This window comes from Perna viridis, chromosome 11 (genome assembly GCF_037379345.1).
Source record: "Perna viridis isolate PV_CMFRI_1.1 ecotype Kerala chromosome 11, ASM3737934v1, whole genome shotgun sequence".
Taxonomy (NCBI): Eukaryota; Metazoa; Mollusca; class Bivalvia; order Mytilida; family Mytilidae; genus Perna; species Perna viridis.
The window spans coordinates 12628104-12643033 of NC_142455.1; the positions used below are offsets into that span (position 1 = coordinate 12628104).

The 14930-nt window shown below is 32.3% G+C and overlaps 1 protein-coding gene across 1 annotated transcript in view; it reads right to left on the reverse strand.

Annotated features, from left to right (window-relative positions):
- Window positions 1-14930, reverse strand: part of LOC148603022 (mitogen-activated protein kinase kinase kinase 20-like) — a 45843-nt gene that overhangs the window by 14192 nt on the left and 16721 nt on the right. The window contains exons 14-17 of the mRNA XM_088551279.1: window positions 13400-13427; window positions 11013-11149; window positions 10012-10074; window positions 6850-6948 (exon numbers count right to left, since the gene is read on the reverse strand). Of these exons, the coding sequence (XP_088407405.1) occupies window positions 6850-6948; window positions 10012-10074; window positions 11013-11149; window positions 13400-13427 (327 nt within the window). The remainder of the gene's footprint in view (window positions 1-6849; window positions 6949-10011; window positions 10075-11012; window positions 11150-13399; window positions 13428-14930) is intronic.

Sequence of the window (14930 nt, forward strand, 5' to 3'; positions counted from 1 at the left end):
TAAGTTGTTTTATGGGTCTATACCATGAAATGTGTAATCATTCATTCAAATCTGCCTGCTCTTATGAGAAAATCAACATTGAAAATACAATAGATTCTATTGTATTTGAGTGTCTTTTACAAAGTTATCTCCCTTAATTGTGAAATCTACAGTGCATTATATATAATTTTTATCTCCTAAGAGCACAGGTTACACGAAAAATGGAATGTTTATTTCTGTTTATCATGGCAATTCAAACCAAATATCAAAAATAAAAATATGTAGGCTTTTTACCCATGAATCACATTTTGCACGATTCTTAGCTGGAGAGCTACTTAAATGTCTAATACTGTGATGATACTTTTATTCATGGATACAAATTTTCGTGGTTTAAGGGAAAATGATCAATTCTTTGATTCTTGAATTCATGGATTTGAAACTCCATCAAATAAATGAATGGGACATTTCGTTTTTGTTGGAAACCAAATAGTTTACCAACCTACAAATACCATGATAACTGGTACCCCACAAACAAAAATATTCTCACAGGATTTACATCTAGGTACTACAGTCATTCCATGAACCTTACAACAATTAAAGGAAAAAATAAAATAGTTTCACCCAGCACCTGTGGATTCTCAATCTAAGTTTGATTTGTGTCACAGAGAATTCTGACGAGCTTGCCATTTTCAGTCAAAAACAATGAAAACAAATATTCAACCATTCTGTGGAACATATAATCACCAGTTAATACAGGGTAAAATTTAAAAGAATTTATCTTACTTATCAGCCAGAAAGTTGAAGTTAGAAGAATTCTGAAAACACAGGTTTTTTATGACTTTAAATCAATTTCATAAACTCGGGAATATTTACACTTGTAGAAGTAAACATTTCCTTATTTTTTTTCTAGTAAAATTCATCTTGTATTTAGCTCTTTAATACAAACAACAAAATAATAAATAAATGCAATAATTTCTCAAATCTTAATACTGGAGCACAGATCCATTTATTCAATTTGACTATCCAAATCTCTCTATATCTGCTTGTTTTAAATCTTCGTACGGTTATACATTTATCCTTGTTTAAGCCAGAACAAATCTGAACAACTAAGCCCTGATCATCGACCAATTTAAAGGAATGATAGCGTCATTAAAATTTCATCAATTTTTAAAGTATGTTTACAAAGTAATTTTTCAACACAAAAACTCATTAAGTTACTAACTTCATCAAAAAAAGACAATATATCACATGAATATGACATGAAAATTACAACAGGAACTAGTATCGGAATAATTTCATATAATTTTAACAATATATTAAGTCTTTTATCATATTTAAATAAACACACACAACAGCAGTTACATTAATAACAGACTGCCAAAAGAAAAAAGTTCAATACAGGCCACACCCCCTTCCCAACCCTAATGTTTGAAGAGCACTAAAAATTAAATCTAACACTGTCAATTTCAGCATTAACATCAAAGAGAAATGGATGTGAAATTGACTACCCCATTACATGTGATTGACAGGTGCTCACCTCATTTGACCTTTGGTTTACCTGACATTATCTTAAACAAACATTGGTAAAATGATTGGTAATTAAATGCAGTGCATTTTTACCAAGTAACTGAGGAAGTTTTAGTTTATCCTGACAGTTTGAATAGATTGTACCCCATTACCTATTTTTCCCTACAATATTTTGGAATTTGAGATTTTATATTTGTTGAGAGACATTTTCCTTCTGTGCAATGTTAACTGTCAAGATAGTTTTAGAAGAAACACGGAGAATATCAACATGGAACAGTCAAAGCAAAAACTACATGCTGATTTGATCAAAACACATGTTGAACTTCCTCCCTTGTAAATTTAAGTACAATACAGATACTAGCCTCACGTAGCACATATACCTTGAATTTAAGTACAGTACAGATACCAGCCTCACAAGCATATGTACTTGGAATTTTAAGCAGAAAAAACTTCAACATATTTCCAAAATTGGACTAGAGGTCCATACAACATAACCCTGTTAACCTTCGAAATTCTAAAGCCAGAGATCTCTCCCTCAAAAATTTCTCAAAGCTGAAGATTTGCAGAGGTTTTGTTAAAATGCCTACCAGCAACTTAGTAATATTCCTCCATTCATATGTTGACTAATCAAATGGGCATGATCAAGATTCAGAAAGCGTCCTTTCTTCCATTTGTTTTCAATTTCAATCTCAGTATTTAAAGGAAAAATCATTTCTAGTACAATTAACTTTGGAAATTGAATCTGTTAGACATTTTAAATGCACATGTCCTTTAGGAAACAAACCAGAACACCTACTGTACATAAGAAATTAAAGGCATAACATGCTTTTAAATGAGTTGATATTGTTAGCCAGGGATTCCACATACATGACAAATAAAGTTGTTTCCAAAAGCTAAGGCAATACATCAGTAACTGTATAAATTGGCAATTAATGTTTGAAAAGTATGTTTGAATGAATCACTGTATGACTCTGCACTTAATGAAACATAGCCATTTACAAAAAAAGCAAAATTTAAATTTAAACACATTTAAAACTTTAGATTCAAATACATCGACATGTTTAGACCAAAGATTGTACGTAAGATTATTTGAGGTGGAGTATCTATTAATTTCAAGAAAAATTGGAAAACTGAGAAACCAAAGGACACATCAGTTTTTGCATTATTTGGCTTTGTTCTAAACCCAGCAGTCAGTTTCACAAAAAGTTACAAGTTTTAACTCAACAATTTTGTTTCAAAATGCATTTTCCATTGTTCTTTCAAAATACACTTATAACTAACTGTTAAAAATCAGTGGTCAGGAAAGATTTTTTTCTTCAAATGAGCCATTTTCAGCATTTTTACAAATATTCAAGATTTTAATGGGCCATTTATTTACATTTTAAGTCAAATCCTGTCACTTAAATGGGCCATTTCCGGACACATGGCCCCTGCCTTTCCTAATCAGTGAAGAATTTTGAGGATGGTTTCAAGTTTAGGCTTACTCTTCTTTGACAAAAATGAAAAGGATTGTATTTACATGTAAATCAATTCATTCTTCATAAACATGAATATTCTTGTACACAACATGTTGATGAAAAGGGCAGAAATATACCATAGTTTATCTATAAGATAAATGATTGTATATTAAGTGTCTGTCAACACGTAAAAACAAATACTACAAGATACTACAAGAAATAATTGACCCTCTAAATGGCAGGAAAATATGATGTTACTCATTTCAGCAGTGTTCTTTTAAGAAGAACATGAAAGATTACTTTAGTTTTAATGACACATCCTCCAAGCCCTGTATTTTTGTTTTACTCCATTGTTCCAAGAAGTAATAAAAAAACAGTAAAGTAATTATCAAACAAAAATGTTTTAAATTTTTGATGAGTGTATCTGCAGTGATTGTTAACAAATATGGTGTAAGAGAGATAACTCTTATTTATCAACTGCTATTATTTGTTAAACCATAGTTCCTTTAAATTTTAGTTCAGTAAGGGTAGGTGAATGACAAATTGAGTTGATATTATTTTTGAAATGCAACATTTGGTCCATTCGAATTACTGTGAAACTACTATTGTTCGTGGGGTTCCATTTTTCGTGGTTTTCGTGGGTAGACCAAAACACAAAATTTGGTTCCCTATGAAAAGAAGATTTCCATTGATATGTATATTGAGAACCTCAAACACCACTAATTCAAGAATCCACGAACTTGCATTTCCTCCCAGTTATTATATATTGCATGTCAAAAATCATTAACTTTTGTCTTAATCAGAATTATCCTCAAGCTACATGTAACTGACAAAAACCTAAAAAAAAAATTCTGACATTTATTTGGATGGTCAGTTTCAATATCAATATACACAGCTCAATTTTCAGCTTAATTTAAATTATTCTTAAATTGATAGACAAACAAAAAAAAAGTCCTCCTTTTTTTTTCTTTTAAATACATTTGGATGGTAAGTTTCTAAAATTTCTATTAATTTTTATATCTGAACCTCAAATTCAACCACAGCAGTCATCTCAGTACAAAAATATATGACAAACAAGGCAATTTTGATTTAAAAATTACAATTTCCTTTTCATGTGGAGTAATATACCAGCTTTGCAGGCCTATGGCATTTATATTTTTCAATTGTTAAGATGGCCCAGAGCTTAAAGCAACTTCTTGCTTCTTAATGCACCATTGTTGCCTGAGAAACAGGCTTTTGGACCAAGGCTTACAAAAAATATGTCTCATACACTGCCTAAAAATGATTCATTTCCAAAATCCAGATCTTGTCAAGAAATATAATGCTTCTGATAAAAAAATTTTATAAGATGTATTCTCATAATGTGTGTATCATAAATATATACAGGTGCATTGTATTTTTCCGACACATCAGTATTGAGTTCGTTTGACATCACATGATACCCATGATGCTTAAACATGGCAACATAACCAATTAAGCTTACAATTTCATTGGACAAAAGTGATAGCAATCGTGAAATTCAAGGCTCCATTAGGGGCAATGGTGTCTGGGATATTTTCAATCACGTTGATACACTGAATTATAATCTTTAATATATATTGAATAATTGGAAATAGCTTACTTCTTGGACCAATTAAATAATTGAAATACTAAACAATGCAGTGTTCACACAGTTCACAAAATAGATCTGGAATAAACAAAGCAAGAAAATGTGTCGGCTATCTTTTTAAAAGATGGTACTTGTTTGTACTGTTTTGAATACAAATTTTACCAGCAAAACCTGGTGGCATTTTACTGCTGCCTGTTTGTATTGCAATATACCGGTACTGAAAATAAATAACCAATTTGAAAGCAGGAGAGTACTATAAAATCTAGTTCCATCCATCATTTCCATTAACTTCCTTTACATGAACCAAATCAAGATCATAGCAGTGGTTACATATTTCTGGCTTTGACCTTGAAATTGCCACCTATTTTACAGACTTTCCTTTTTGACTTTCCCTTTTGACTATAGCCAAGAGTTTATCAGTATTGTAATTCTGGAAAATCTCTGAAAATACCCAAATATTTCCAAAATTACAGTATATCTAGGACAGATGAATGGACTCAGGGACAGACTACGACTGATCAAATTAAACTGAATTTGAAATTCAAAGATTTCAGTACAGCCTCTAAGTTATCAACATCAATTGTACATCTCATTTTGGAATTCGAATATCTGGTTTGACCGAACGATAAGAACAAAATAAGTCAATACCCTATCAACAAGGGTACTTCAACATTAATTCATTGGCTTTAACCCAAGGGGGTGAGGGGATGGGGTAGAGGTGGTTACAACAAATATACTAGTTTAAATGGATCCTATTTTCAAAATATTTGCTTAGATTTGGGTGATTTTTTTTGTTGGTATTAAGACATACATTTGGCACAAATTATCTAATGATGTGAGACATATATATGGGTGTCATTTCTCCACACAACACCATAATTTTGTCCCAAATAGAAATACTGTGAGCAAGCTCACGAAGAGAATATCCACTGCTTTAAATGATGATACACTTATAACTTAAAAGTTCAATTATAACCCTTCAAGGTCCTCTGACAGTCACTATATTCCCTTTATCGACATCTATATATGATGACCAGCATTCCTACACAATGTCATCAAAATCCATTCAGCAGGTTTATGAGGAACTGCACTTACGAGGTTTTAACACATCAAAACCCTAAGTTAGATAATCTCCCTTTGAAGTCTTCAAACAGTAAATAAATTCCTTCATGCACATCTACATATAAAGCCCAAACTTTCTTATAAATTTCATCGAAAACCTTTCAGCAGTTTATCAAAAGTTGCACCGACGAGGTTACCCTTAAAAAGAATTATCTCCCTTTGGAGTTGTCTGACAGTAACTATACTCATGAATGCACATCTATCAAATAATGCCCTACCTTCCTATAAAATTTTATCAAAATCCCTTCAGCAGTTTATAAGGAACTGCACATACAAGGTTTTAACACATAATACCTACAAGTTAGATAATCTCCCTTTGAAGTCTTCAAACAGTAAATTAATTCCTTTATGCACATCTACATATGAACCCAAACTTTCTTATAAATTTCATTGAAATCCCTTTGCAGTTCATCAAAAGTTGCACTGACAAGGTAACCCTTAAAAAGAATTATCTTCCTTTGGAGTTGTCTGACAGTAACTATACTCATTAATGCACATCTATCAAATAATGCCCTACCTTCTTATAAAATTTCATCAAAATCCCTTCAGCGGTTTATGAGGAACTGCACATACAAGGTTTTAACACATAATACCTACAAGTTAGATAATCTCCCTTTGAAGTCTTCAAACAGTAAATTAATTCCTTTATGCACATCTACATATGAACCCAAACTTTCTTTTAAATTTCATCAAAATCCCTTTAGCAGTTTATCAAAAGTTGCACGGACAAGGTTACTCTTAAAAAGAATTATCTCCCTTTGGAGTTGTCTGACAGTAACTATACTCATTAATGCACATCTACAAAGAATGCCCAACCTTCCTATAAAATTTCATCAAATTCCCTAGAGTGGTTTTGGAGGAGTTGCACTGAAAAGAAATGCGAACAGACAGACAGACATGGTGATCCTATATACTGCAAAACTTTGTCTACAGGGGAATAATAATAAATCAATAGATTTTTTTTTTAAAATGTACAACCTCATCATAAAATGATGAACTGGCCATATTTGATGAAAATTATCAGTAACATTCTTAATTATGTAGTTCTCAACATAGGTACAACAGAGAAATTCACAAGATGTAGAACATAATTTGCAGAAAAAAAAAATATGTTGAATGTTGAAGTAATCTCCTCTGTAATTCTGTAATACATACCCCTGTAGCTGGAGCTAGTCTGTGATGATGGCCAAAAATGAATGTCAAGGTGATTTTCTTGTGAACTGGAGATGGTGCCCTGTTTAATGGTGATGAATCCTATAAAGTAAGACAGCCCATTTACTTTTGTTACTTTGTATGTATGATTTTAGTTACTTTATGTTCTTTGTTGTGTGTGTCTGTTTTCCATGTCTGGTCTTTATCCCTGAATTACATTCTTTTGATTACCGCTGTAACCTTGGTTCTCTTGATTACCCCTTCTATAAGTTACTGTTAAATTACATGTATTGATGTTTGCTATTTTCATGGTGGACTGAAAAGCAAGAAAAACAGTACCTGCAAATCAGATTTTTTTACACAATGTTACACTAATTATATTTTTTTAAACTGTGAAAATTGATACCCCTGAATATGTTCACTTTACAAAATACTAGAAAATTAGCAACATAAATCATATTATTCTATGAAAACTGGCTGTAAGAACCAATTTCGTGCTATTGTTCCTCCTGAAAAAATCTTCACAGGCATCATTAGTAGCCATAAACATCATGTGTATAGAAGATAAATTAACAATTTTTGTCTGCTTACAATTGGAATTCAAGGCATTCAAAACTGTTTATCCATTCAATTTTTGGCAAGAGTTTCATACTTGTAGATTCAACCTCCAGTTATCACTGGGAATTTAATTTGAGTACCCGGGATGTGAAAATAAATAGGTACACATTTAAGAGTAAATTTCATGCTGAAAAGATTCTCTTTTTTGCCAAAGGTTATGTTGATGAATATTCTGAAACAAGAGGCTCTCAAAGAGCCTGAATTCTCATCTGGCAAACCATGCCCTGGTAAGTAAGTAAGTAAATGTATCATGCTTCATTACCATGTTTGACAAAAAATGCTGAAAAAGAGCCTAGTATACATTTGCTAAAAAAGAACATAAAATGAAGTTAAACCATTGCTATGCAACATTTTCATCATTACCATTCAACTCAGGAGACCATGTTTAGAATATAAACCAAATGTCTTTGAAATCGATGCAATTATAAAAAATTGGTGGGGAAAATGGCTGCCCAGAACAAACTTTCGTCATCACCATTCAACTTAGAAAATAATGTTTCCTACAGTAACAAAAAATCATTGGAATTCAAGCAACGGGTGAAAATAGTCGCAAAATAGCATCTTAAAATACTGCCCATCAACACAGAATATCATGTTTATCTTATGAATAGCTTTCATCTTGATTATTCTCCTATAGTTGAGGAAAAGAAAAAAGACAGCGAAAAGAAAAAAGCATTTTGACCCCCATGTTCTAGTTTTAGTAACAACTGCCAGATATTTTTACCAATAAAAAATAGCCAAATTGTGCAAGATATCCTAAAAGAAATTGTGCCAACTTCTGTTAAATTTTGTTGCATGGTTTAAGAGAAGAATATTTTAAAAGTTGTACATATATGAAAAACGACAAAACAATCTGTTTTAGGGGCTATTATTCCTGCATCAGGCAATGAACCATTTTAAAAATTTAGGCATAGGTCTATCTTCTGATGGCCTTGTTTTGCTACGGATCAAAACTCAAAACATTCATTTGTGCAGGATAACCTATGTTTGTTTGTTGGTTTGTTTGTTGGGGTTTAATGTCCGAGCAGCAATATTTCAGCTATATTCAGACGATGAACATGAAATGATGATGAAATGAAAAAAAGGACGGGACACAAGGACAACAGGGCCGAAAAATTTTGATTGTCACCAGAAAAATGGGGGATGGGCAAGGTCGGGCAATTTACCCTCCTGTGGCGGAACCCTATGGTTCCTACTCCGGGAGAATACCACAGTAGGGTTCTTTAACGTGGGAGGAACGTGGCATCTTTCCCAACACAGTGCACCACTATGGTTTGCAGTCAGGTTTTCCGTATCATAGCCTGACAACCCTAGCATGTAACACGCCAGGGGTACCCCATTCCACCACCTATGGCACACGTCCCAGTTGCTCTGTGGGTAGAGCGCCCTAGCCCCCGGCTAGGGTTCTGAGCACTATTTAGTCACCTTTTACGACAAGCTTAGCGCTGCTGCAGGCCTATTCTTTCAACACCCGTAACTGCACGGGGTCAGGATAACCTAAGAAACCAGCATACCAACTTTCATTGAATTCTGCACAGTAGTTTCTGAGAACATTTTTTAAACCAGCATACTAACTTTCATTGAATTCTGTGCAGTAATTTCTGAGGAAAACATTTTTTAAAGCACTAACATAAAAAAAAAAACAACAAAAAATGTCCAAAAAGGGCAATAACTCCCAACACAAGTCAACAGGTTTTCACCAAGAATTTATCCAAAGATAAATCTCATCAAGCTGAACACTTTCACTCAATCAGAATTTGGTTAAACTTAATGGTTTTAGATATATATGAGGAAAACTGCTGTCTGATCCCTATGCTCTATATTTAAGAATGGCGGCCATGTTTTTCAATTGATCAAAAATCCAAACAATCATTTTGTGCAGAATACCCTTAAGAACAATCATGCTAAGTTTCATCCAAATCCATTCAATAGTTTCAGAGAAGTGTTTGAAAAATTGTTAACAACGAAGACAGATGCCAAGTGATGGCAATAGCTCACCTGACCTAAGGCCAGGTGAGCTAAAAAAGGATTACGCATGTTAAAGATCATTTTAATCACTATATAAAGGAATAAATAGTTTCCCCTTGCACATAATAATAAAATTGAAAACTGTAGCCAAATTTTGATTTTAAGGTGCTTAAAGGTGTTTTCTGCTCTTTTTAAGAATACCAAGGATTTTAAAGGGTTATGAAACTTTTTAAGATCCCTTCATGAAAGAACAATTTAAGAAGAAAAAATAGATGGGTCAATGTGCTCATTTTTTATATATAAGCATTTGAAATTTTTCTTTAGTTTTGTATTAGTTTCATCCATTAAAATTCAGAAGAATTAACAAGGATTCAATCAAATTCCCCCCCCCCAAAAAAAAAACATTTAAGTTATGTTTAATGAAATTATGAAAAAAAAGTGGGGGTCACAGGACAAAAAATATTGATTATATAAAATGGATAAAACCAGAGAAGTTAGAAAATCTGACGAAAAGAGCTGAACATGACCAGCAAATATCCCTAAAGTATCATAAAAACAGCAAGATCATAAAAAATTTACCTTAGATAAAGGTGGGAAGTTTAGAAGTCTGTGGTTATGAGCCTTCAATAGTTCTATTTCAGTCTGAAATAAAAACAATAAATATATAGTCAAGCATTAGTTATTTTTTGGAGCAACTCTATGAAATATCCTTATCAAAAAATACTTTTTATTATTTAGCAAAGTTAGAACTGGTATTCTTTCACTGACAAAAAAAAATACCCTGTCCGTGTGATTTGTGGTAAATAGCAATAGTTAATTAATACTAGTGAAAGTGCAATATTCAGAGACACTTTGTTGAAACAATCCATCAAGTCAATTGGTTTGTCATAAAAATACTGCACTTTTCAAATGAAAATTAAGAAATAAATCACAGAAACTCCATTTTATTTTTTTTTACCACATACTGGCCATTTATGTCACATTGTTTCACCCTGAGCAATTGCAAGGAAATAAATAACCACATAAATGGCCAGCCTGTGGTAAAACAATGATAAAACGGAATTTCAGGGATTTATTACGAATCTAATAGGACTAGTTTTTTTCATATTTCTAAATACACGCAGCCTTTGTGTTGCACTAAATGTTGGTCATGCGTTTATCATCTTTTTACCATGGCTGTTGTCTAAAGAGCTTTGAAGCACATCATATTAGATTATTTATTTTACACCTAGGCAGATTTGAGTCCCTTCAAACTGCTCAATTCTGCCATTAAATGTATTTTTTCATAAAGAATCTTCTATTTTACTGCTTTCAGGCAACCTCATATTGTGTACAAGTAAATCACCCTATAAAATCATGAGAACTAGGATTAGAATGATAATCAAAAAGACTACTAGTCTGAAATTGTGTAATTGGATTAGCAAATCCTGATAAGGGAACAAAATAAACCTGGTTCCTCAAATATGTAGCCATTGAAATTTATATCTTACCATTGCATGTCTGGCAATCTGATTTGGTGAGATTTAGAGAAACAGAGCTTTGAATAAAAAACTTAATTATCAATATTGAATTGAACTTACATTTAAGTCCAGTATGTGACCATAAGAAGTTATGCCAAGTTTCTCTATATCACCATGTGTCATCCTCAAAAGTCTTTTCCCTGTGATGTTGTGTTGTAGGAATAAATCGGCATACTGTGCTAAGTCGTCAGAATGGTCTGTAAAATATAACAGGAAATTGTACTTTCTAAAATATCAATGTTATGTATAATGACAGCAAGGAATAATTTGTTTTCAATTTCAATATACTAAATAATGATAATTGTCCAATCCGCACTACTCAGCCTTACTCATTACACAGGAGAAAAACCTCTGATTCTCTAAGCAAAAGAATCTATCAGGAATTTAGCCAATTGAATTCTAAAATTATACCTAAACTAAATAGTTCAAGAAGAAATTCTTCTTCCTGCATCTATTTTTTAATGTGATATAAATGGCTGAGTAGACACAATTGGATATTTGTCCTTTCTAAAAATACTTCTGTTAATGTTGTCCAGTCCAATACTTCTTCATTTGTCATGTTTTAAGAAAATGTGAATCAGTCCATATCTGTGTGTTTGTTTAATAAATAAAAAAGCTTCACCAAGTGCACATGATACTAACACGGACAGTTGAACTCTGTTCACTTGAGGCAAGTGAGGACACAATATTAGTTTTTGACACACTAAACATAGAGACTCAAGTTCTTTATGGACAAGACGACTCTGTATACCATATTGCAGAATATTTTGAAATTCCATTTAATAAAGGTTTGCTTCAGGGTGCATTCATGGATCACTTTATACCTCATAATCTCGAAAACAGTAAATGATAGGGTTAATTAAATAAACATACTTCTTCAGCTCTTGTATTTAAGCTGGGGTTTTCAAATGGAATTCAATAAATAACAAAATTTCAAAATCGCACAAAAAATAATCAAGTCTATATTTTGGGGCCAGTCCCCTTTGGCCTCCTACAATTGAAAAACTGTAAAAGATATCTAAAATGCAAGTAAGGATTTTCATGAGGAATCTAAAAAAAAATCAGACCAGAAATAAACAAGCTATTGTCATGAAATCAGAAAAAAATTGTTTCTGGCCTCTTTGTGGCCCCTTATTCCTACTTGGCTCAAGTCACAAACCAAAAAATTAATCCCAGTCTAAACTGTCTAAAAGTTTTATACATGTAACTTCCTTTTTTTGGTTAAAATTTTCAATTCTGAGAAGCCATTTTGCAAAGTAGATTTTTCTTAGCAATTACATAAACAATATTCATCTCATGAACGAAGATTATTTTTAACTCATATTTTCAATTGGTTAATCTGAATGTAGTTCATAAAGAATTAGAGAATTGGTTCATTGACTGCTGTATATCTTGTTTCATACAAAATCTCGTTTAGAACAAGATCGAAAAATGTCAACTTCTAATTTCGTCCAAGCAACTAGAAAGTCACTCTACACATGGATTTGTATTTGGGGAGATCAGTTTTCAATGGTTGTTAGTTGCATTTACAGGTTGTTGCTATATAGAGGTTAAATTCACCAAAAATTTCTTGGAAGGGATAAAAAAGGTCACCATAGGCGGGAGGTCGTTTTAGGGAGGGGGTCGCTAGTACAGGTTTGACTGTTAGAGACAATCCTAAGCTTTTATTGGAATTATATAGTTAAATTCCATGAAATGCTTATTTTAGGCCCCCTTTTCGGTCCCTCATTCTACAATGGTTAGGACAAAATCCCTAAAATCAATAACAACCTTCCATTTGTGGTTGGAACCTGGTTATAAATTTTTAAAAGATCAACTAACTAATACTCAAATTTTTGCAAGAAAACTTTGTGTGTACGGATGACAACAACAGTGCCATACCAATAAACAACCACAAATTTTTTGTGACCATATAATAAGTGCTAAAATCCAAATATGGACAACAACGACAGTGCTGTACCAATAAACAACCACAAATTTTTTGTGATCTTATAAAAAGTGCTAAAATCAAATTACAAAGGAGCTAAAATGGTGCTCACATGAGACAGGTGGTACATACTGGTTAATTTAATATACATGTAGAATGCACTACAAACAGATATTTTAATCATAGTCTATTGAGACATGTTATTGATGAATACAGGCAGTCAGTTAATTAGGTTCGATTGTTCAATGTACCAAAGGTATATTTCTGAAACACAGGATATGACTAAGTACCAAAGAACAGCAACATGTTAGAACAAACATAAAACATTACATTTTAAATTCTAATACCTCCTCTTTTTGCTAGGTAAAATGTAAAAAAAATTATAAATTTAAAACAATTCATAACTTATATTGGTTTATAGCTACAAACTGAAAATAAGCACATTTGTATTCACAATAATGATAAGCAATCATACATCTATGACAAACAGACAGACAGACTTAAAAAAAAAACAACTTACTGTTACTAATCTGTAAAATCCACTGGAACTGAAATAAGAAATGTTATGTATTTTAATAAACATAGCCAATACAGCCCACATAGAAGGCACCTTTCTCAAGCTAACTTCTAAGTTTAGCTTAAATTGAGAGAGGATAAATAAAACAAGATCCAAGTGAAATAGTTAAAAAAACTAACCACAACTTAACGTGACTTGAATTTATTATATAGAAAGCAGTGATTTATCAAATGCTTTCAGTGTAATAAATTTGGATAATTCACAAATGAAATAAATTCATTCATTTCACTCTGAATTTTCCCTACCGTAACATCACAACGCAAATATCCATCAGCCAATCACAAAATTAAAATTTCATGTTAAAAAGAGAAATTAATATCTGAGAAAATCTACATTATAAATATGATAATCAACTGGTTACTGAGAATAACCAAAATATGATAGCTTGTGCCCAGAATACTTGAAGATTTATGTTTGTTTCTTGGGGTTTAACGTCCGAGCAGCAATATTTCAGCTATATTCAGACAATGAAATGGATGATAAAATGAACATGAAATGATAAAAAAAAGGATGGGTCACAAGGATAATAGGGTCGACAAATTTTGATTGCCACTAGAAAAAGGGGGGATGGGTAAGGTCGGGCAATTTAGCCTCCTGTGGCGGAGCGCAAAGGTTCCTACTCATGTGCAGAACAAGTTTGGGGCATTTGTCAAATCTGGGTGTTCTTCTGCATCCATGATCATATTTTGGTAATTTACTCTTTCCAATAAATTATCCTATTATGCATGCAACTTAAAACAAGACTATCCCCTAACTTATTCATGTGAAAAAATTCCTCCTATCTGCATAACAAAAATTCAGCAAAAGTATGTTTTTTCTTCTAAATAAGATAAACATTTTTTCAAAATCTACTCAAACATGTGTACTTCATTAGGTAAACAACATATTGTCAGTGAAAGCCCTTAGCGGTTAATATGAATTTTATTTTACAGTAATATTTTCCCTCTTCTTCAAATGTACACACAGAGTAACTCACAAAATTACCACTGATTTTGAAAACTTTGCCCTTTATTCCTGTATAAATTTTCCCCTTTATTCATGTATAAATAATTCTGTTACGGTCCCTGAACCAACCTGGGCAACTCTTTGATGGATGGATGACTGCTGACAAATCGATGACCAATGACCAGTGCCTAATCTGATCAGTTTTGTTATGTCAAATGACAGAAGATAGGTTCATGTAAATTTAAGAATTTCCACTGGAACAAATCTAATATACCAGTACTACCATATTTAATTTAATCTACATTTAAGATATTAAATCCACTGACTGTATTTCATTAAAAATAAAACAAGTGTAAAATAAAAGTAATGAATTTATTTCACTATGAAAATATGTGTCAAAATTGACAAACAAAACAACATAATCCGTAAAATATATTGACCGTCCAGTGGTCACGTGATGCGATCACTGGTTTAATGGATTGGTTTGACGGATCAATGACAGATCAGACTGATCGGTCGTCGATGACCA